General features: G+C 31.9%; 1 protein-coding gene, 1 long non-coding RNA gene and 1 pseudogene across 4 annotated transcripts; 1 reads left to right on the top strand and 2 right to left on the bottom strand.

The window, feature by feature from the left end:
• Positions 1-444: 444 nt before the first annotated feature.
• Positions 445-3,884, bottom strand: LOC112783919 (receptor-like serine/threonine-protein kinase SD1-8). 2 transcript variants are annotated; one of them, XM_025827001.3, is made up of 7 exons: positions 2,404-3,884; positions 2,163-2,291; positions 1,865-1,989; positions 1,567-1,777; positions 1,235-1,472; positions 992-1,142; positions 445-890 (listed from the first exon to the last, which is right to left on the bottom strand). In XM_025827001.3, exons 1-7 carry the CDS (start codon positions 3,680-3,682, stop codon positions 585-587), a joined length of 2,439 nt encoding a protein of 812 aa, XP_025682786.1. In that variant the 5' UTR covers positions 3,683-3,884; the 3' UTR covers positions 445-584. The 2 variants fall into 2 exon arrangements, with proteins under 2 accessions (XP_025682786.1, XP_072086227.1); XM_072230126.1 differs by lacking the exon at positions 445-890 and having other exon boundaries at positions 993-1,142; positions 1,255-1,472.
• Positions 3,885-6,911: 3,027 nt separating this feature from the next.
• On the bottom strand, positions 6,912-9,880 carry LOC112786751 (receptor-like serine/threonine-protein kinase SD1-8; annotated as a pseudogene).
• A 339-nt stretch (positions 9,881-10,219) lies between these two features.
• Positions 10,220-21,531, top strand: LOC114926083 (uncharacterized). Of its 2 annotated transcripts, none has more exons than XR_003816512.2 (4): positions 10,220-10,639; positions 15,619-15,818; positions 16,010-16,165; positions 20,484-21,531. It is a non-coding gene; the product is annotated as an uncharacterized lncRNA (long non-coding RNA). The 2 variants fall into 2 exon arrangements; XR_011878383.1 differs by having other exon boundaries at positions 15,619-15,836.
• The last annotated feature ends 3,398 nt before the right edge of the window (positions 21,532-24,929 follow it).

Raw genomic sequence — 24,929 nt, 5'->3', positions numbered from 1 at the left:
CATGAGTATTTTAAGATTCCTAATAATTTCTGTAAGAGATTATGCTAAAAAATAATAAAATTCTGGTGGAGATCTACATGTAAGGAGAGGGGGTCTCGATTTCAAAAAATTCTATTATCAGAATATGGCCCAATTGGCTAAGCTACTATGAATGAGTCTTTGTGAATAGTATTAGTTGCCTTGAGTTAGCACTTAGCAGTAAGTAGCTAACGGGTTGCATGTTCATAGTTACTGGGTTGCCTCCTTATACTCTCAGGCCTTTGAATGTAACATTTTAAAAGAATATGGTATTTATACAATCTTTGGTGAAATAAATATTAGTTTCTATTTAATTTATAAACTCTGCAACTGTTAGACAATAAACACAATCACACAACTATATTGCAGTAAAAAAAAATAAAGGAAGCTTGAAATAAATATTTGTTAAAATTTGTGAATGACATATAATTTGAACCAAGGAGAATATTCAATTTTTTTTTTCAATCAATGAATTCATCTCATACATATTACATCAAAATAATATCAAAGTAGACTTAGAAGCACTCACAATTATAAATATATTGTATAAATTTAAATTTCTTTCACTACCTAGCATTTAGTAATGTGACAGTAACTTGATTTACACTCTCTGTTTTGTCTTGATTTCTTGAGGATGTTTCTTCATGATTCCTTCTTAGAAAAAACCCAGGATTTCTAGGACGTGGCATTAATGCAGCTTCACTACTCAACATTAAAACCACTGAAGACATTGTTGGTCTATCTTCTGCACATTCTTGGACACATAAGAGACCAACATGTATGCATCTTAAGACTTCTGATTCTGCATATGAATTGCCAATGGATGAATCAACCAATGTCAATATAGTTCCTTCATGCCAACGCCTCCAAACCTACAAGAACATACAATGTAATAATTGGAATATATGAGCTAGAATGTTTATTTTTATTTAATAAGAAGTACTCAAATAAAAGAAGAAATTTTTTCGCTTACATTTTCCAGAAGATTTAATTCGTCGTTATCCCCGGAAAATCTTCTATTTTTCTTCCCAGTTATAATTTCCAATACCATAACTCCAAAGCTATAAACATCAGATTTTATTGAAAAATTTCCATCCATAATATATTCAGGAGACATATAACCACTACAAAATAAAAATGTGCCTAAGTTAAAATTGAAGACACCATATCAGATTTAGAAAAAAAACGTTCTAAAAAATTATCATGGTATACTCACTATGTTCCAACAATTCTTACTGTATTTTCTTGTGTTTGATCTTTGTCAAAAATTCTAGCCATTCCAAAGTCTGATATCTTTGGATTCATTTCAATATCTAGTAATATATTACTTATCTTGAGATCTCTATGAATAATTCGAAATCTTGAATCTTGATGCAAATAAAGAAGTCCTCTAGCTATTCCACATATAATATTAAAACGCTTCTCCCAATTAAGCAAGAGATTTTTTGATTTGTCTGTAATTAAGTTTAACAAGCAAAGTAAGTATATATGATAATTAAAAAAAATTAATGCATAAACATACAAGATATTGAGAGAAACAATGCTCACCAAACAAAATGGAATCAAGTCCTCTATTTTCCATATATTCATAGACCACCATCTTCTCATTCTTCTCAATGCAGCAACCAAGTAATCGGACTAGATTTCGATGTTGGAGTTTGGCAATTAATTTGATTTCATTTTTAAATTCATTAATTCCTTGTCCAGAATTTTCTGATAACCTTTTTATAGCAATTTCTTGACCTTCAATCAATCTACCCTGATATTGTCATAGGCACAATCTGTTAGTATATATATAAGTATGTTATGATAGTTGTGCTGTCTTTAAAGTATTAAAACAACTTACCCTATAAACAATACCGAAGCCTCCTTCTCCAAGTTTATTATCTTGAGAGAAATTATTTGTAGCCATCGTTAAGGTATCAAAATCAAACATTGGCAATTTCAGATCTTCCATGTTCCTTTCGTCACCTAGAAGACACAATCTCATTCATTAACCAATCATAACTTCTGTGGACAAAACCTGGAATAGCGACTATTGATAATAACCAAGGTAAATGATTTATTTATGCAGCACAAAAACCATATACACTACCGTACCATATTATATAAAGAGACGTATGGAGAAGTTTATTATACATTACCTCTAGAACTTTGTTGTCTCTTCTTCCTTAAGTAACAAATAGCAACCACTCCCAAAACTAAAACAAGTGCACTAAGTGTGATGCCAGTAGCTAGAACAGCTCTACGATTCTTGCTGGAACTAGTAGATCCTGTGTGTCACTAAATTCATCAGAAAGAACTACTTAATCAATTAGGAAGGAACTTGCAATAACGTCACCATCATAGCAAAAATGTGCAACCACTTAATCAATTAGACAGTACCTATATCAGCAGCTGCCAATCTGACATAGAGATCTTGACCATCTGTATGGTAGACATTCATGTCAAAGAGTTGACCAATCCACATAACACAGCCACTTCCTCCGTTTCTGATATCAATGTTCGCATATGCAGTGCATGAACAATTCCTCTTACACAAACTGCCACATTCATCAAGTGTCATACTCTTATTTATAAACACGCTGCTTGTCTCCGGCAGCTTCATGTTCTCAAGATGCAAGAACTTGTCAGTCGAACAATTCAAACCCGTGTTCCTCACACACCCGCCAGATCCATCTCTCAGATTCCAAGCCTGAGGGTTCTTAGGGCTGAACCCTTTCATACATGTGCAAACCGGCGATGCATTATTGTCACACACTCCGTACGGACCACACTCCCTGTAATGGTCGCATTGATCCGCCGGTTTGTACCAGAACTTGTTCCAAGATTCGCTGCTCTCTATCCACGTCCGCCGTTGAAGTTCTCCGTCTGAATCTGACGTCACCGTTAGCCTCGATAACAAAGAAGCGTTCCCGATGGAGAAAGAGTAGAACGCGCCGTGCGCGTCATCGGAGAAGCTGAACACAATGGAATGAGTATCGGTGTCCATCTCTGGAACCCCGCTGAATCTCTCACCATTCCAAGGACCAGTTTGGTATATGATAGTCTGGTTTGTCCTCAGAAAAATCTCAGGTAAACCGCGGTAATCTAGCTTGAAAGTGTAGTCACCGGAAGAAGGGTCTTCACCTGTGACCTTCCACGATGTTAAGTGCTTCTCAATTCCTGTGTCGAAGTTCCAACCCAACTTCATCCCAGGTAGCAAGGTATCTGTTGGGTAATCGAAGCTCTGCCATAGGTAGTTATTGCTCTGTTCCGAGTCTTTGAGAACAAGGTTACCGGTTTCCAGGAGCTGGAGAACTGGATTCTTGGCGCTGGTTTGGTTGGAGGACCATGCGGGGTTGCCGGATGAATTGAGAAGGACAAAGTTTCCGTTGTCTCCGATCTTGAGATAGCCTTTGGAGTTGTCAATGGGATTGTCTCTGTTTGCAACCCAAACTATTGTTTGAGGATTGATGTTGTTGTACCATATTCCGAGGTAATAGTTGGTGTTGGAACCTCTGAAGAAGCCTAGAACGAAGGTTTGATTTTCTGACAACAAGGTTTGGTTGGTTGTGAGGATTTGTGTTCCGGTTAAAGTATCGAAAGAGGTTGATGGAGCGATGAAGAAGAAGCAAATAAGAATGATGATGAGGGAGTTAAGGCGAGTGAAGAAGACTCTCATGTTTGCGGGAAGTTAAGACCATTAGACCAGTGTGTGATTGTTGTCCTGATCGTATAGCAGCTTAGACCTTTTATATTCCTTTTGATCGTATATCTGTTTTGTCTTTTGAACCAAGAGTTACCGTTTTCCATAATTCAAAAGTTAATTATCATCAATTGATGATGCTACTCATCATAATTATTGGGTGATTACAGGGTTATTCGTGTTGTAAGGGAAGTTCACAATAGAATAGGTAATAATGGGGAGAGTCTGATATAATTTTTTTTTATTGGTTTGATATTTTACTTCTTTTAAGTCGGATATAAAGCTCATTCAATTAGCCAATATTTTATTTCTTATAAAAAATAAATAAATAAATAGGTAATGTAAAAAATAGTTAGGGATAAAAAGATTAATTTTTGCGTATTATGTATTATTGTGTTTTAACTTTAAAAAAAGACACAAAATATGTATCTTATATGTATTTATATATTATTATGCCTACAAAAAATTTGTATTTCAACAAATAAACAATAAACATATATCAGATTGTGTCTTATGGTTTAATATTTTTGTCTTTTTAAGATTGTGTTTGTTTACGAGCATGAAATATCAAAATAGAAACACAGATATAAAATTGTATTTAGTAAATAAGATATATATTGTATCCAAAAACATAAAATTAATGTATAATTTGTGTTTATCCTAATAGAAAAGATACACAAATATTAACAAAATATATAATTTTTTTATTATTTTTATTAATTTTTTATAATTATATTTTTATTATTATATTTTTTTTATTTTTTAAACAAAAAAATGTGAATAAATTAATTTTTTATAATTTATTTTATTTTATTATTGAATAAAAAATAAAAATATTAATTTTTATATTTCTATTTTTTATATTTTATTTTTAATGTCTTATTGTATCCTATTTTTAAATCAAACCAGCCTAACATAACACAGCCTAAGTTTTTTTATTTGTTGGTTTGCAATCTAAATTGGATAGTAATTATTATATAGAATAAGAAAAAAATAAATAAATGAACGGATACATTTTTGGACACACATGCATGATATTTTTAATTTGGCACCAATAAAGTCTTAGATACACAAGGCGCAGTCATATAATATTATATGCAAATTTTAATCTCCTCAATGTATGGCGTTATTCAGGTTAGAACATGGGAATATTAAAAATTTAAAATTGGTTGGCGTACTTTATGTATCACCAAATCATGATTAAAGTCAAATAGGCAAGCAAGCACCTCATTATCTTCTTCCATTATAATGCTAGATCTTATTCATGGACTGAATTTCTTTCTCTTTTTTTTTTTCTCCATTATTTGTCAAACAAAAATGCAACCAATGCTATTATATGTATTTATTTTATATGAATTATTGTGTTAATTTGTCAATTTTTTACCATTATACTAAAGTTTAATAGAATTCATATTTTATTGGATAATATATAATTAATAAAATCACTGTAATATTCTATAAAAAATGAGCATGTTAAATATTTGTCGATAATGAATTAAAGACAATGAAGATAAATGGGGAAGTAGGAAGGAAGGAACATGGTTTGAAATTTCTGACAACTAAGACAAACAAAACCACCTTATTCGAGGCATTATAGCTTTCTAATCATAATCTAATCAATAATTAATTACTCTGCATAAGGAAATATTACTATATTGGGTGTCTTGTATAGGGTGGCAATCCGGCCAAAATCTGTTAGGTCGGCCATATAATTTATTAAAAAAAATAGATTGAACTAAAAATTTGAGACCATCATAATAAAAAAAATCTGTTTAATTTGCATCACGTAATCTACAAATTTTAATCGATTTTGTTGGAATAAGATAGGTTTATTTGTCAAATTCGTTAATTTACCATTAAATAAAATAAGATAAAATTTTGAAATCGCTTTATTAGACGAGACAAACTAACCCATTTATCATTTCTAATGATAAATCTTTTTAAACATAATCTAATCAATACACAGCTTTTCCTGACCCTAAAAGCAAATGTTTAAAGTTTCCATATCACATTCAAGACTCCTAAGAAACATTGGAACATTGTATCCCTGTTTCTTCGTTTACATTGAAACATTGAATCTTGGGTTTGGATGAGGGTTAAGGTTAAAAATGAGTCGAGTTGAGCTAAATTAGATCAAATTTAAGTTTGACTCACGAAAATTAAGTTTGCCTAAAGATTCGATTCATTAACAATCAAACCTATTTCGTAAACTCAAGCTCGATTCAATGAAAACTCATAAGATGGCTCGAGTTCACGAGCTGACTCAAATAATAGAAACATAATTTATATTCTATATCAATAAATTATAAATTTTATATTATATATATATATATTAAAAACAATTAATTTTATATATTGTCTATGTATCAATTATAAATCTTTTATTTATATTCTACATCAAAATTATATATAAAAATGACTATAAAAATTTAAATAACTAAAAAATATTAATATATATGTAAAATTATATATTAAATTATTAATACGCTATATGTATTTAATCTATAATTTTAATATCATAATATATATAATCGAGTCAGCTCACGAGTTAAGGAGCTAAGCTTATCTAAGCTCAGGCTCGACACATTTAATTTACGAACTCAATTCCAAATTCAAGCTCGATTCACAAGCTCACAAGTTCAGCTTATCGAGCTATTAACGAATCGAGCTCAAACTGACTCATGAGTTGGCTTGACTCACTTCCAGCCTTAGTGGAGAATTTATACACTACCCGATCAGAATTTTATCCTTGCCAAAGACTCCAAAAAAAAAAAAAAAGCAATAAAATTTCTTTAAAAAGAATAAAGGAAGCTTGGAATAAATATTTGTTAAAATTTGTGAATGACATATAATTTAAACCAAGAAGAATATTCAATTTTTTTCCTATCAATGAATTCATCTCATATATATTGCATTAAAATAATATCAAAGTAGATCTAAAAGCAGCTACAACTATAAAAAGAAAAAAAAAAGGAATTAAGCAAAAATTTTCATTCTTTTAAGAATATAAAAATATATTTGTATGAATTCAAATTTTTTTCACTACCTAGCATTTAGTAGTGTGACAGTAACTTGATTTACACTTTCTGTATTATCTTGATTTCTTGAAGATGTTTCTGCATGATTTCTTCTTAGAAAAAACCCTGGATTACTAGGACGAGACATTAATGCAGCTTCACTACTCAGCATTAAAATCACCGAAGACATTGTTGGTCTATCTTCTGCACATTCTTGGACACATAAGAGACCAACATGTATACATCTTAAGATTTCTGATTCTGTATATGAATTGCCAATGGATGGATCAATCAATGTCAATATAGTTCCTTCGTGCCAACGCCTCCAAACCTACAAGATCATACAGTGTAATCATTGGGATATATTGGCCAGAATGTTTATTCTTGTCTAATAAGAAGTACTCAAATAAAGGAAGAAATTCTTTCACCTACATTTTCCAAAAGATTCAATTCATCGTTGTCACCAGAAAATCCTCTATTTTTCTTCCCAGTTATAATTTCCAATATCATAACTCCAAAGCTATAAATATCAGATTTTATTGAAAAGTTTCCATCCATAATATATTCAGGAGACATATAACCACTACAAAATAAAAATGTGCCTAAGTTAAAAAAGAAGACACCATATCTAATTTATAAAATACATTCTAAAAAATTATCATAATATACTCACTATGTTCCAACAACTCTTATTGTTTTTTCTTGTGTTTGATCGTTGTCGAAAATTCTAGCCATTCCAAAGTCTGATATTTTTGGATTCATTTCAATATCTAGTAATATATTACTTATCTTGAGATCTCTATGAATAATTCGAAATCTTGAATCTTGATGCAAATAAAGAAGTCCTCTAGCTATTCCATATATAATATTAAATCGCCTCTCCCAATTAAGCAAGGGATTTTTTAATTTGTCTGCAATGTTAGTTATTATTAATACGAATAAACTAATTAAGTTTAACAAGCAAAGCAAGTATATATGATTATTAAAAAATGCATAAACATACAAGATATTGAGAGAAACAATGCTCACCAAACAAAATGGAATCAAGTCCTCTATTTTTCATATATTCATAGATCACCATCTTTTCATTCTTCTCAATGCAGCAACCAAGTAATCGGACTAGATTTCGATGTTGGAGTTTGGCAATTAATTTGATTTCATTTTTAAATTCGTTAATTCCTTGTCCAGAATTTTCTGATAACCTTTTTACAGCAATTTCTTGACCTTCAATCAATCTACCCTGATATTGTCATAGGCACAAACTGTTAGTATATATATAAGTATGTTATGATAGTTGTGCTGTGTTTAAAGTATTAAAACAACTTACCCTATAAACACTACCGAAGCCTCCTTCTCCAAGTTTATTATCTTGAGAGAAATTGTTTGTAGCCATCATTAAGGTATCAAAATTAAACATTGGCAATTTTAGATCATCCATGTTCCTTTCGTCACCTAGAAGACACAATCTCATTCATTAACCAAGCATAATTTCTGTGGAGAAAACATGGAATAGCAGCTATTGATAATAACCAAGGTAAATTATTAATTTATGCAGCACAAAAACCATACTATATAGAGACATTCATATCGGGGAGTTTATTATACATTACCTCTAGAACTTTGTTGTCTCTTCTTCCTTAAGTAACAAATAGCAATCAATCCCAAAACTAAAACAAGTGCACTAAGTGTGATGCCAATAGCCAGAACTGCTCTATGATTCTTGTTGGAGCTAGTAGATCCTGTGTGTCACTAAATTCATCAGAAAGAACTACTTAATCAATTAGGAAGGAACTTCCAATATCATCATCATAGCAAAAATGTGCAACCACTTAATCAATTAGACAGTACCTATATCAGCAGCTGCCAATCTGACATAGAGATCTTGACCGCCTGGACGGTGGACATTCATGTCAAAGAGTTGGTCAAACCACATGACACAGCCACTTCCTCCATTTCTGATATCGATGTTTGCATATGCAGTGCATGAACAATTTCTCTTACACAAACTCCCACATTCATCAAGTGTCATACTCTTATTCATCAAGTGTCATTCTGTCATACTCTTATTCATGTTCTCAAGATGCAAGAACTTGTCAGTCGAACAATTCAAAACCGTGTTCCTCACACACCCATCGGACCCATCTCTCAAGTTCCAAGCTTCTTGGTTCTTAGGCCTGAACCCCTGCATACAAGTGCAAATCGGGGAAGCATCATTCTCACACACTCCATACGGACCACACTGTCTATAGTAATCGCATGGATCCTTTGGTGTGTAAGAGAACTTGTTCCATCTTCCTTGTATCCACATGTAGCGTTGATACTGGCCATCAGAATCAGATGACAGAATTATCCTCGACAACAAGGAAGGTTCTGTAACGGAGAAAGAGAACCACACCCCATGCTCATCATAAGAGAAATTGTACTTGAGATCATTGGTGTTGTCTTTCATCCCTGGGATCCCACTAAATCTCTCACCGTTCCAAGGACCAGTTCGGTATATTATAGTTTGGTTTCTCCTGAGGAGGGCCTCAGGTAAACCATGGTAATCTATCTTCATAGTGTAGTCCCCGCTTGAAGGGTCTTCACCTTCGACCTTCCATGATGTTAAGTGCTTCTCCGTTCCTGTGTCGAGGTTCCAACCGACCTTCATCCCCGGTAACAAGGTATCTGTTGGGTATTCGAAGCTCTGCCACAAGTAGTTATTATTTGTCGTGTCTGATAAATCTTTGAGAACAAGGTTGCCGGTATCGAGGAGCTGGATAACTGGATTCTTGGCGTTGGTTTGGTTGGAGGACCATGCCGGGTTCCCCGATGAATTGAGAAGGATAAAGTTTCCGTTGTCTCCGATCTTGAGATGGCCTGCGGAGTTGTCAATGGGATTGTCTCTGTTTGCAACCCAAACTATTGTTTGAGGACTGATGTTGTTGTACCATATTCCGAGGTAATAGTTGGTGCTGGAACCTCCGAAGAATCCTAGAACGAAGGTTTGGTTTTCTGACAACAAGGTTTGGTTGGTTTTGAGGATTTGTGTTCCGGTTAAAGTATCGAAAGAGGTTGATGGAGCGATGAAGAAGAAGCAAATAAGAATGATGATGAGGGAGTTAAGGTGAGTGAAGAAGACTCTCATGATGTTTGCGGGAAGAGCAGTGTGTGATTGTTGTCCTGATCGTATAGCAACTTAGACCTTTTATATTCCTTTTGATCAATATATCTGTTTTGACCATGGTTCTGAAAACCGAACCGGACTGATCGGTTCAACCGAATTAATCGAAAATCGGTCATCTAATCGGTTCGAATAAGATCAGAAACCGTCTGATAAAAAATCGATAAAAAAACCAGTCGAACCGACAGTTAACTGGTGAACTGGTAAAACTATTCGGTTTTTTAGCGGATTTTTGGTTTTAAAAAAAAACCTAAACGGCGTCGTTTTGTCCCTATAAGAAAAAAAAAAGGAAAAAAGCTAAACAAAATGGCCAAATGCCCAAATCCCTAACCCACTACGGTGACACCAAATGCCCAAATCCCTTCTCCCTTCTCCCTCACTCTCATCAGTCTCACTCACCCAAATTCCTAACCCACTACGGCGCTACTTCTCCCTCTCTCTCTCTCAGCCAACAGCAGTCACCGCCTCCTCGTCTCTCTTTCAGCCAATAGCAGTCTCCGGCGACCCATCGTCTAGCAAGCTGACCACCATTCTTACCTTCCCTCTTCTCTTCTCGCCTCTCCTCTTCCCTTCGAACGCTTCTCCCCCCAGCTCTCGTCACTGCCACGGAGAGAAGCTGAATCTCTCTGCCCTGCATCGTTCCGCCGCTCTCTACGCTGCCGCGAGCTCAGCCGGCCACCACCAACTCTGGGCGGCACTACTTCTGCTCTTCTTCCCCTTTCCATTTTTCAGTATGTCTTTGCTACATTTCAGGTCCCCTGCTTCATCTCTGCTTCCTGCTCTGTTTCTTTACTTTCTTTTATTAATTCTATTGTTAATTTTAGTTAGATTGCTGATTAATTTGTTAGGATAGATAGATATATATGCTGTTAGGTAGCTAGATTGTGGTTAGAGGATTTTAGACTTGATAATTGCTCCGTTCTTGATTATCCAACATGTCTTAATACTGCTTGTTTGCTGAATGATGTTGGTGTGATCATTACTGTGATGTTTCTGTTTCATGTGACCTGATTCTACCTGCTGTCCTTGTGAAATTAAGTTTGATGCTGCCTCTGTACATGCAATCCATGCTTTTCTCATGTTAATTGCAATTTTTGGATTCATGTGCTTATATTTTGCTGCTATTTGCTGCCCAAATTTCTAGAAATTGCTCTGTTTTTAAACTTGCTACTTAAGAGTTGAACGTGGCACTTTTCAAATTCTTAGTATCACTATATTTCTCTTTCTTAATGATCTATGAAGTTGTTTAGTTATAAACTTTGATGTTTAAAGTTGTTTGTGAACCTCTAATATTAAGTTATGGATAATTTATTATGTGAAATTTTAAATTTTATTAAATTAGAAATTATTGAATTTATATATTTATTTTTAAGTTTTTTAATAATTTTATTTAATATTTAATTAAATCGGTTAAACTCCGGTTAAATTTCGATCGAACCAATAAACTATTGAATCAGTGATCTTACCGGTTTATTGACCAGTCCGGTTCTCGCAATCTTGATTTTGACTTTTGAGTTTTGAACCAACAGTTAGCGTTTTCCATAATTCAAAATTATCATCCGTTGATGATGCTACTCATTATAATTATTGTATGATTACAGGGTTATTCGTGGTGTAATTAGGGGAGTTCAGAATAAATTAATAAAATAGGACAACCAACTTTATATAAATATATATCAGAACTCTTGTAAATAAAATAATAATGGGAGACTCTCATTTTTTTTTAAGTTTTTTTACTTAGATAAAATAGACACAACCAAAATTACTTGATCCCTCAAAGTAATTTTCAAAACGTAATCTTAATAATATATAAACTGTTATATAATATATTTGGAGGATGCTCCGTAAAGATGCGTAAAACGTTTTTTGTAAACACATGTCGCATTATTATTAGACATATTAATAAATTGGTTATTTTTTAATTTTTAACCAATTAGAATAAAATTGATTTTTTATAACAATAACAATAAACCCAATTGTTATCAAATCTGGTCGAACCGACCAATTTACATAACCCACTGTATCATAGGTTTTTTTTTGTTTTTGTTTTTAAACAAAAATCAATGATATATTTATCTTTTTATCAAAAAATTTAAACATGATTCGGTTTAGATTGTGTAAATCGGTCGGATCAAATCAGGTTTAATAATTATAGTACGGACAATTAAGTTTATTATTATTGCTATAATAAACCGATTTTATTCTGGTTTATTAAAAAATAAATTATTAACCGATTTAATAAAGATGTTCAATATCATAACACATGTAAACATTTAAAAAAAAAAGACATTTTCAGTGTCTTTATCGAAGTGGTCTCCAATATGTTAATCATGATACGCCAGGACGATTTATGCATAAATACTTTAGGGGAATAACTCATATATCAGGGTTCACAACTTTATAAGTTGCATGTAAATCGTTCTAGGATGGAAGGAGTTACGCGATTCGGAGACTAAACCACACAGGACTGATACGATTTACGTGTAAAGGCTAACCCTCAACTTCCTGATACGATTTATGTTTAACTTTAGGAACTCTCAACATCCTGTCACGATTTACCCTCAACTAGCTAATCCTGAGAAGAGTTGGAAATCTCATAAAGTGTTATTTCTTAACTTGTCAATTATTTATTTAAAAATAGATGTGGATGTATCTATTATTTTTAAGAGAATATTTATTTAATCCAATCTAAAAATAAATATCAATAAAGATTATATACATCTATATTCTACTTTAAAAATAAATTAATACAATACAAATCGATATTTTTTTTATTTAATTTGATTTTTTTAATAAAATTAATAATTAGAATTATAAATAAATAATTAAAAATTATACAAAGTCAAATAAAAAAATGACAAAAAAACTATAAAAAATATGCGTCAATAAAATGATTAAAAAAATTATATGAACAATAAATACTAAAAATTTCATAAAAACTTAAATTGGTTACAAATGACATGAATTTATGTTATGCAAAATTATGTTTTTTTAACATCTTTTGACTCATTTTTTTTAAAAACTTAATTTTATGTATTAAAATAGAGTATTCTTTTTATTATAATTTGTTAATATTTTTTATTTAATTTGATCTTCTTAATAGAATCAATAATTGAAATTATAAAAAGATATATTTTTATTTTTTAAATTAAAATTTAAATAGATATAATTTAAATTAAAAATTTAATTAAATTTGATAACAATAAACGAAGGTAGTGTTCCTCATCTGATTAATTATGTTTATTCAGTTTCAAAAAATCAACTTTGTAAAATTAATAATTTTAAATTAAAAGAAAATCAAAAGTCACAAAAAAAAAATTAAAAATCAATGTACTTGTATTAATTTTAGATTAAAAAATTATAAATAAAAGTATTTTTATTATTTTTAAATTTAAATATGACCTATCTCAACAAAAGATATAATTATACTTCAAATTATATCTAAACATGTAATTGACAAATTAGGGAAGAATACGTTTATGGAATTTTTTATTTTTCCTCAGGGTTAGCTATTTGAAGGTAAATCGTGACACGTAAATCGTGACAGCCCTATGTAATATAGCCTCTAATGGCGTTAACTCGTTCCACCTTAGGACGATATATAAGTAACTTATAAAACTGTGAATTCTGACACTATTTATGAATTATTCATATAAGTATTTACGCATAAATGGTTTAAAGACTAAAGCTGTTATGATTTATATATTATATAACCCTTAAATTCCTAGGACGATTTATATATTATTAAGAAGAGGACATTAAAAATTGGTTTAGAAAAATTAAGTAAGTTTGGGCTATGTTTATTTTATTTAAGTAAAAAATTTTTTTTTTATTGGTTTGGTATTTAGTTTTTTAAAGTCAGATATAAAACTCATTCAATTAGCTAATACTTTATTTCTTATAAAAAAAATAAATAGGTAATCTAAAATTAGTTACGGATAAAAAAATTATGTTTGGTGTATTATGTAGTGTGTCTTAGCTTTAAAAAAATATTAAAAATATGTATTTTATATGTATTTATATATTATTATGTCTAACAAAAATTTGTATCTTAACAAATAAATAATAAATATATACTAGATTGTGTCTCATATCTTAGTATTTTTATTTCTCTAAAATTAGCATTTGTTTAAATACGAAACACTTAGATAGGGACATAAATTTAATAGATGAGACATAGATAGAGATATTCTATATAATTGATATCTATCTTGATAGAAAAAATATAAAAATACTAACAAAAGTTAACTTATTTTTTTATTATTAATTTTTATAATTATATTTTTTATAATTTTTTAATAAAAAATAAATTTAATTTTTATAATTTATTTTATTTTATCATTAAATAAAATATAAAAACATTAATTTTTATATTTTTATTCTTTATATTTTATTTTTAATATTTTATTTTATTCTATTCTCAGCCTAAATTTTTTATTTGTTGGTTTGCAATCTAAATTAGATAATAATTATTATATAGAATACAAAAATTTAAATGAACGGATACATTGTTTGACACACATGCATGATATTTTTAATTCGGCCAATAAATTCTTAAATACACAAGGCGCAGTCATAATATTATATAAGAATTTAATATCCTTAGGTTAGAACATGTGGATATTAAAATTGGTGTACTTTATGTATCACCAAATCATGATTTAAAGTCAAATAGGCCAAGACCAAAAAAAATTTTTTTAAAAAAAGTCAAATAGGCAAGCAAGCAACTTACTATCTTATTTTATTATAGTGCTAGATCTTAGTCATGGGCTGAAATTCTTTCTTCTTTTTTTTTTTCATTATTTGTCAAACAAAAACGCAACAAATGCTATTATATGTATTTATTTTAGAGTAAAATATTTTTTTGTCTTTAATGTTTGGGGTGATTTTTAAAGTTGTCCCTAACGTTTCAATCATCCTATTTAAATTCCTAACGTTTTAAAATTGACTTAATGTTGTCCTGTCATTAGGAATCCGCTAATAGAATTGACGGCGAGACAAAATTGAGACGATTTTGAAACATTAAGGACTTAAATAAGACGAAAACGTTGGGGACAAAAACGATACATAAAAAAATTTAATTTAATTTTATCTTTCAATAATATCAATTTTTTACTGTACACAGTATTCAATTATTTTTTAATTACATATAAGTAAATTACACTTAATCACATTACTTTCATTTTAAATAAATTTATTTTTTTATAATTTTAAAGAATTTTGATACATTAGAGACAAAAGATATAATTTAATTTTATTGTATATATATTATTATTTTTTTCTGCAAGTTTATATACTAGTCATTCTACAAATATTTCACGATAACTAAAAATCTTTACGAGTAAAATTATAAAAAAAATTAACTTATTTAGAATGAAAGTAATATGATTAAGTGCAATTTATTTAGATGTAATTAAAAAATAATTGGATACTATGTATAGTAAAAAATTGATATTATTGAAGGATAAAATTAAAATTTATTTATATGTATCGTTTTTGTCCCCAACGTTTTCGTCCTATTTAAGTCCCTAACGTTTCAAAATCGTCTCAATTTTATCCCGCCGTCAATTCTGTTAACGGATCCCTAACGGCAAGACAACATTGAGTCAATTTTGAATTCGAGAACATCTGAACCAGGTAAGCACCAATTGAGTTGAGATTGGCCCCAAATTTATTGAATTTTTCTGCATCTAACCAAGCAATGAAGCTGGGTTTCTTCTTCTTCATGACAGCAAGGACAAATTTCACTAGTGGATGGGAATCTGTGATGGAGAAGAGAGGAGACTGGTAGACGTTCATGGCAAACTTTTCAAAGAAAGATTTGGATTTTCCGGGGAATTGAGAGCTTCCACAGGGACGTCCATAGGTCTCTCAGGCACAGAGTTGGAGGACAAAGCTCTAGGGGCTCATGAAAAAAGTTGTAAGCAATCAGGTAGTCTGCAACAATATTGTAAGTGTTTGATTTGTGCAAGGCCCATTTAATTTTATCTCTATCTCCTTCAATTGGTACTGACAAAATTCTGCTACTAATGTCTTCGGTAAAAACAAGTTGAATCATATTTATGTTCCACTGGTCGTTTGAAGTAATTAGATCCTTAACCTAAAAAATTGTTGGATTTGTAGCTTGATGAGCTGATTGTGGAGGGACAGAGAAAGGATAGGGAAGTGGAAGCCACGAGTCTTCAAAAATTTTGATTTCTGAGATTGTACCAACGCTCCAAGAGAGTCCCTTCTCAACCACTTTGTGTCCCTCTAACAAGCTGCGTCACCCCTATAAAGGTATGTTTCCAACTTCAGCTTTTAGTGCATTACCATATCGATAATACTTTCCTTTTAAAACTCTAGAAAGGAGTGAATTTGGTTGTGTTGTTATTCGCCAAAATTGCTTCCCCAGTAAAGCTAGATTTTGAGCCTAAAGGTCCTTTATCCCAAGCCCCCCTTCCTTCTTATGTCTGGTCATGGTATTCCAGCTGATCCACACCATTTTCCTCTCTGTACCTCGCTGTCCCCACCAGAATTGAGAGAGCATACTATGAATTTATAAGACGAGTGCATCAAGGAGCTCAAAATAGGAAAGTGTATATATAGGGACTGCTTCTCCTACTTCCTTGAGTAGAATATGTCGACCTCCTGCTGACAGTAGCTTTCATTTCCAGCCTAGAATTTGCTTCCTGATCTTCTCCTTGATGAGGCTGAAGGTAGCTTTTTTAGATTTATTAACAATAGAAGGAAGGCCCAAATATTTTTCTGTAGCCCCAATGTGGTTAATATTTAATGCCGCTGCCCATTAATTTCTGAGTAAATTCAAAGTATTACGACTGAAAAAGACTGAGAATTTGTTGAGATTCACTTTTTGTCTGCTAAAACCCTCGTATGTATGTAAGACTTCCAAAATATTATCGCACGAGTCCGTAGAAATTTTGCAAAATAGGATCGAATCATCCGCAAATATTAGGTGATTAACTCTGGGGCATCTCCTTGACACTTGAATACCTTGAATTAGATTGTTTTGTTCTGCCTTGTGTAGCAAGAAGGAGAGACTTTCTGTACAAAATAAGAAAAGATATGGAGATAGAGGGTCTTCTTGACAGATACCTCTATTTGGTTTAAAGAAACCATAGGGTTGATCTTCCACAACGACAGAATAAGAAACATCTGTGACTAACTCTTGAATCCAAGCAATCAAAGTACCATCAAAGCCAAATTTAGATAACATGAACCATAGAAAATTCCATTCCACCCTATCACAAGTTTTGCTCATATCTAATTTCACAGCCATTTCAGTCTCCAGTCCTTGCCTCTTATTTTTAAGATAATGCATATATTTATGTGCAATTAAGATATTATCCGAGATTAGGCGACCTTTAATAAATGCACTCTAGTTAAGACTCACCAGATTCGTCATCAAACCTTGAAATCTAAAAACTAGAATTTTAGAAATAATTTTATAGACCACCATAGAGAGGTTAATAGGTCTCACCTGAGTCATATTGTTAGCATCCGGAACTTTAGGAATGAGACAAATATGAGTGTGATTTAAACTTTTAAGAAGTCTTCCACCTGCATAGAAACCACGAACTGCACAAAATAAGTCACTGCTAATAATGTCCCAGTAATACTAGAAGAACTTGGCTGTCATGCCATCTTCTCCTGGGGCACTTTGGGGATGCTCACTGAAGGTAGCTCTCTTAACTTCTTCTATAGTAACCGGTCTTCGCATCCTACGGTTTATGGAAGCTGTAACCTTAGGCTCAAATTCGGTGAAATAAGACTTCAGATCGGTTTGGAATGTGGAAGAGAAAATCTCCTTAAAATATCCTTCAGCTACTCTTGCAATTTCTGAATTAGTAGATGCTGTTTCACCATTTACACTCTCTAATTTTCAAATTTTGTTTCTTCTCATCCTGTTTCTGAACCTTTGATGGAAGAATTGAGTGTTGCGGTTCCCTTCTTGAAGCCATTTAACCCTGGACTTCGCCTTCCAATACATCTCTTCATCATGGTAGATTATTTCCAATTTCCGCTCTAGTTCCAACAGCTCCTCTCCACCATACACATCCGTTGATCTCAGCTCTTCCATCTGGCAGTTTAGTTGCTCAATCTGTTTTTTAGAGTTGTGATTTCTCTCCCTTTGCTATTGAACGAGATGGTGTCTACACCTTTTTTATTTTTGGGCCAGAACGAACATTGGGGAGCTTAAAATTTCTTCTTTCCAAGTATCAGAAATAATCTGTCGCACCTCAGGTTTTGAGCATCATCTCTCTTGGAACGTGAATCGTCTCGTAGATCTCTCTGGTCTCTGGTTAGAATCTATCAAAAGTGGGACATGGTTTGAAACCAACTCAGAAATCCTAAGGACCACTGAATTAGCGTACATCGACAGCCAATCAGTCCCGGCAAGGGCCCTATCCAATCTCTCATGTACCAAATCATCTCCGCGACGCTTATTTGACTAAGTGAAAGGTCTCCCTACCATCCCTAGATCCACAAGAGTTCCATCATCAATAAAGTTGCGAAATGCAGTGATGGAGGATGCCAATTTAGTAATACCTTCCAATTTCTCAGCTTGTGAAGTGATGGCATTAAAGTCTCTGATGACTACAACCTTTCCTCCAAATTGTTGGATAACCAGCTGTAATTGGGAGAATTGCAATGAACATATCTGTTCATTGGTGTTTAAGTACACCCCTATCAAACCCCAGCTCTCATTAAGATCATGATAAGTAATTCTTGCCACAATAAAAAATTGGTTAGATTGCACGACCTGCATTGTTACTTCTTCTCTCTAAGCTAATGACATTCTTCTTGCCACACCATCAGGGTCTACGATAAACCAACTACTAAAGCTAGCTGCCCTTAATTTTTGCTCCACATTGCAAGCCTGGTTCTTAGTTTCGCAGAAGAAATCAAGTTCGGGAAGTGGGATCTTAACATCCCTTTCAAATGATGGACTGTCAGGGGTCTTCCTAAACCCTGACCATTCCAGCAGAGTAGCCTTATATCTCCTTGGGTGCCAATTGAAGGCTAGTACCCTCCACCTAATAATCCAAAATCTAATTAATACCAAGGCAAAACTTTTTCTGCTGATAATTATTTTCTTTACCCACACTCCTCCTTTTCTCTCCATTGTTTGATGTAGTTACCTCCTTCCCTTGCCATTTACTTCAGCATAGGAATATTCCCTTTTTTAGCCGCCACAGTAGCATTACTCGTATTTCCATTAGCATCAATCTGAGCTATAGGAATTATTGCGTTAATTGGTCAATTTTTTATTATTATACTTAATCCGTTGGTTATAACCCGTTCAGTTAAAATTATAAATCATAATCGGTTTAAAACTAAATAAATACGTGCTACTTCAAGAGTACGTGGAGAACGTGTTTTGCTCTTCTAACGGGTTTATCTTATAAAGTCAAACATCACTAAAAACAGTTATAACCTATCATGCACGGACACCAGACACGACACGATATGAAACACGCAAATTTTAAAATCTTATAAGACACGGGGACATGCATACATATAAAATATAAAATATTTTTAACTAAATCGTAATGATATTTTGATATTTTATTGTCAAAATATTAATTAATTTTTTTAATTATTTTTAATGTCTTATTTTGATTATATCAAGTATTTAAAATATTTTTTATTTTAATAAATAATAATATATACTATATCTAAATTTATTTCAAGAATATATATTAAAAATAAGACTGGACACACTGACAAGTGATAATATTTAGGTGTTTAGAGAAAATGTTTTTATTTTTTTATTAAGATACAATTAAATACAGCAGCATGTCGGATAAGTATCGGTGAGTGTTGTGTTCGTGTTCAACACGCGAACACGGTAGTGAAGTGTCAGTTCTACAATATTAGACCTACAATAACCTTATAAATACAAAACTTTAATAGAATGAACTATGTCTTGAAATCGACTACCTACAAAGAAATAATACTAAAGTTTAATAGAATTCATATTTTATTGAATAATGTATAATTAATAAAATCACTGTAATATTTTATAAAAAATAAGCATGTTAAATATTCGTGAATAATGAATTAAAGACATTGAAGCTAAATGGAGAAGTAGGAACAAAGGAACATGGTTTGGAATTTCTGACAACTAGGACAAAACCACCTTATTCGAGGGAAGCATTACAGCTTTCTAATCATAATCTAATTAATAATTAATTACTCTGCATAACGAAATATTACTATATTGGGTGCCTTGTATGGTACAGCTTTCTAATAATAATTTAATTAATACAGAGCTTTTCCTTTCTTTGGCAGGTGTCTTTATTGTACAGTAAAGTGTTAAATTTGTTTAGTATATTTTTTAGTAAGTTATATAGTAAAAATATAAGTTTATAGATTTTTTTTAATAGAATGAGAGAAAGATTAATAAAAAAAAATTTATATTTTGAATAATAATAAAATAATAAAAAATAACTATAAAAAAATATATTCTTTCTTTATATTATTTTAATTTATATAATAAAATGTCCTTTTTTAGTAAGACAGATTAAAAGTTAATTGGTTGTGAATTTAAATTTAAGTTAAAAATTTATTAGTGGTCAATAAATTGGTACAGGTACAAAATAAAATTTGAACCATCAACAATTCTCGAACAATCCGAGTTGATTGAGGCAATTTCTATTAGAGTGTGGTCTCCGTTACGTTGAAGAAGAACACGAGCATCCATTGGGAGAGTATGGCCTTGAACCTGGTGATCCATGCTGTTAGCTGCTACATTGGATTTCTAGTAAAAATTCAATTCGATACTTATTCATTTTCACAAATGATAAAGCGATTTTTGTTTAAAAAAAAATTTTGGTCTTCAATTTTTTTTATTTTGGAACAATACAATTTTTTTGTTAAAAAAATTGTTAAATAATAACAAAAATTAATTTTGTGAGAATTTTATTTATATTTTGTGGAGGTTTTAAACTTTTACAAAAAATTTTTTAACAATATAATTAATTACTATCACTATTACTACTATCTTTTTCTTCTTTATTATTATCACTTCTACCTCTATTATTTTTATTATGTAATCATACTTTATCATCATTATTATCTCCTCTACCGTCATCATCACCAATACCAATAATATTAACATTAAAGTTATCTTCTTTCATTTTTTATTCGATGTTATTTTTTTCCTTTAAAAAATACTACAATTACTTTTTTTTGTGACATCATTTTCATCAATAGTTTTTCTTCACTTAACCACCATTAGTGAAGGAATATTTCAAAAACAAACTTTTTAATAGTTTGTGGAGGTTTAAAACCCCAACAAAATACAAATAAAATCTCTCATAAAACTAATTTTTGTTATTATTTAATGAATTTTTTAACAGAAAGATCGTATTGTTCCAAAATAAAAAAGTTGAAGGTCGAAGTGTCCCTTTATTTTAATAAAGATCGCTTTATCTTTCGTGAAAATGGATAAGAACCGGATTGTGTGTTTACCCTTAGATTTCTTTACTAAATAATTGTTGAGTAATTTTTTTTTGTAAAAAAAACATAAAAGACCAATTTTATGGTATTAATTCCAACCAAAATGCACTCCAACACATTGAATATCGATTTTTCAGTATTAATTCTAAATTAGCATGATATCATTTACTTATTATATACATAATATTTACATGCCTTTATTGTGTGAGAACCATAATATATTAATTTATAAAACAACCATAAAATAATTAATTTTTTCTTAGAAATTATAAGATTATATATCATAATCAATTTTAAAAAATGAAAAAATATTTAATTCAGAATTTTGTGTGTGAATTTTGTAAGATTCATATATTTAATTGATTGAAAATAATAGCTTACCATAACCCTGTTTCTCTATGCTATGTTTCTTTCCTTTTGTTTGTTTTTATTTTATTTTATTTTATTTTATTTTATTTTATTTTTATATTGAAAAAAAAAAACTCAAACAATAACAGGAAGGGAGTTTCACCAGAGAGTTGAGAAAAAGAGAGCTTAAAAAGATGCCTAATGGAACCTCCATTTAGTTATTTTATTTAAAAAAAATAAATAAATTCACAAATCGTTCGGATCGATTTGCACCACTAAAAGTCTAAAACTATAAAAAATTTGTCAAACGAAATCAGTTCATCCGATTTTCAGTTAAAAAATATAAAATTTTGATTTCTTTCACAATTTTCAAAACCACTAACAACTACAATATACGTATAAATATATATATCACTTATCTCACTTTTATTGGTTGTAGTCTTGTAGGTCATCATTTTTTGTCTTGATGATGATATACGAATTTCTAGAGCTTCAAAGGTCAATTATACTGAAAAATGTTGAGCCAACTAATTCCTAATTTTGACTTGTTCTTGTCGAAATTGGCCGGTATATAATTCATTCGTCGGTGAATGCTTATAAGCTCTCTGTCCAGATGAGATATACGTCGGCAATGAGAGAACAAGAGGGTAGATACCTGCAAAAGACACTCTGATGCTCAAGTCAAGTGTTTAAGAGGTATATAATAATTCTATGAATATAGAATGTTATACGTGAAATAGAACTTATCACATGTGTGCCTTATAATAATTCTATGAATATAGAATGTAAGACATGGAATAGAATTTATCATGTGTTTTGTTTATAATAATTTTATAAATATAGAATGTAAGACATGAAAATCAAGGTTCTGAAAATCGGACCGGACCGGCCGATTCGACCAGTTTAACCGTGAACCGACGATGCAAACGGTCCGGTCCTCTTCTAAAAACCGCACTCAGAAGAACCGCTAAAGAACCGGTGAACCGGCCAAAAACCGGCCGGTTGGGCCGAATCGGTGACTGGCCGGTTCTACTAAACGACGCCGTTTTGATTTTTAAAAAAATAAAATCGTAACCCGACCCGACCCACTCGTGGAGCACCCCCCCTTCTTCCCCCGACCCCCATTCATTCCTGATTCATCTCACGGTGAGTGAACCCTAGCCGCCCTCTGAAGTCTGAACCCTAGCCGCCCAGTCGCCCTCCATCGTCGCCGCGGTCTCAGGTGGTTAGCGCCACCGCCGTCGCCTGGTCCTCAGCCCCAGTAACCCTCCATCGTCGCTTGGTTCCCTGCCCAGTAGCCCTCCATCTCCATCGTCTTCATCTTCTCAACACCAGCAGGCAGTAGCCTTCCATCTTCGCGCGGTCATCAACACCATCTCATCGTCTTCATCGTCGCGCGGTCCTCAACAGTCAACACCAGAAGCCTTCCATCGACCCCAGGTGAGTGACTCGTCCTCTGCTCATCTTCTTTGTTCTTCGCCTCTGCTCATCTTCTTTAGTATAAGAAACATGAAGTTGATACTCTGTGAACTTCCTCTGTGAACTTAGATTTTTGTTCAATTTCTGTGAACTTCCTTGTGAACTTTGATTTCTGTTCAATTTCTGTGAACTTCCTCTGTGAATTTCCTCTGTGAACTTTCTCTGTTCAATTGTTGGTTAGTATAAGAAATAAATAATCTGAAAACTGTTGTTATTCCATTGTATTCAATTTGTGAACTTCCTCTGTTCAGTTGTATAAGAAATAAATAATTTGAAATCTGTTCAATTGTTGTTCAATTTGTGAACTTCCTCCTGTTCAATTGTATTCCAAATTGTTAATTTGTGAACTTCCTCTGTTCAATTGAATTCCAATTTGCAATTTGTGAACAAATGGTTTAATTTCTGTTATGTTTAGTTTTTGTGTGCTAACTACCTGTATTGTTTAATCAAGTTTGTAGGTATTCAGAACCTTATAAAAAGAAATGAGCAATTATATAGCTCAGAAAAACCCTCCCCAGTGGTGTATCTTTACCTTTTATTCTGGTACAGGTATACCCGCATCGCACTGTCTCTTGTTTTTTGTTCAGTAGAACATGTCATTTTTTCCCCTTGGATCTTCATCTGTATAGTCATTCTTATTCTATATTTTGTTGTTGTTAACTCCCTACTTGGCATGTAGCAATCGGCTGATTTTGAAACTATATGAAATATATGAGATATTGCAGTGTTGTGACCCTTGTATTGAGTTTTGGTAGATTTCATACATCTGACTTTTTTTTTTAAACTGTAGACACGTCCTCATGCAACTGTTGAAGTGGAAATATTAGAAGATATGCAGTTTGTGCATTTTGATTTCAATAGGTAAGAAAGCTTCAACTGCATGTATCTCATTTTGATGTTTTCTTGTCCCAACTTTTCAATTCATATATAACTCTCTCTCTCTCTCTCTCTCTCTCTCTCTCTCTCTCTCTCTCTCTCTCTCTCTGTGCAGTACTCCTTTTGAGCTGCATGATGACAACTATGTGCTAAAGGCAATGAAGTTCTGTGGGAGACCACAGAGTGATAGTATATTTAGTTTCTAATGATTTAGAATGTTGCTAGCTTATAATATAATGATAACATGTCTATTTTATTAGGTGAAATTGATGCTGATTTATATCAAAGTGGCGGTGGTAGTAGTGGTCTTTATGCTGCATCTCTTATTCTTCTACTCAACAGGGTGTGAATGAAAGTGAAGATCATCCCACCGAAGTAGATTTGCAACAAGTTCTTGCGAATTTTGATGACTGATAAACCATGATGTTGGGATTTAATATTTAGATATGCTTTTATTACTATTTAACTTTTGAGTTTAGATTTTGATAAGATCATATGTATTTGGTTGATGATATTTTATGTAGTGTTTTAAATTTCGAAGATATTTTAAGATTTATATTAGACTATAATTATATTTTAGGATGTGTATTTATAATTTATTTATTATTCTATTCTAAAACGGTTTTTCCGGGTTGAACCACTGGTTGGACTGGTTAGACCAATAAATCAGTGAACCAGTGACTAGAACGGTTTGATGACCGGTCCGGTTTTCTAAACCTTGATGAAAATAGAACTTATCATGTATTGTCTCTATCGAGATATAGAAAGTGGTGCCTTTTATAGGCATAGAGTTGATGAATGATATCATGTTATGACCGTTTGTTCATTAAGATAGAAATGATGATCATTAAGTCGGTAATGAAGGCATCGGTTA

This window comes from Arachis hypogaea, chromosome 20, assembly GCF_003086295.3.
Source record: "Arachis hypogaea cultivar Tifrunner chromosome 20, arahy.Tifrunner.gnm2.J5K5, whole genome shotgun sequence".
NCBI lineage: Eukaryota > Viridiplantae > Streptophyta > Magnoliopsida > Fabales > Fabaceae > Arachis > Arachis hypogaea.
The sequence above is the reverse complement of the archived record's forward strand: the minus strand, read 5'-3'. Positions and strand labels throughout refer to the sequence as shown.

What these genes read in the sequence shown, in the direction of transcription:
- LOC112783919 (XM_025827001.3), bottom strand. Translation starts at nt 3,682, where the DNA reads ATGAGAGTCTTCTTCACTCGCCTTAACTCCCTCATCATCATTCTTATT. An exon ending in ATTGGCAGCTGCTGATATAG is followed by an intron (nt 2,292 to 2,403) that starts GTACTGTCTAAT and finishes AGTGACACACAG; the next exon opens with GATCTACTAGTTCCAGCAAG. An exon ending in ACTTGATTCCATTTTGTTTG is followed by an intron (nt 1,473 to 1,566) that starts GTGAGCATTGTT and finishes ACTTAATTACAG; the next exon opens with ACAAATCAAAAAATCTCTTG.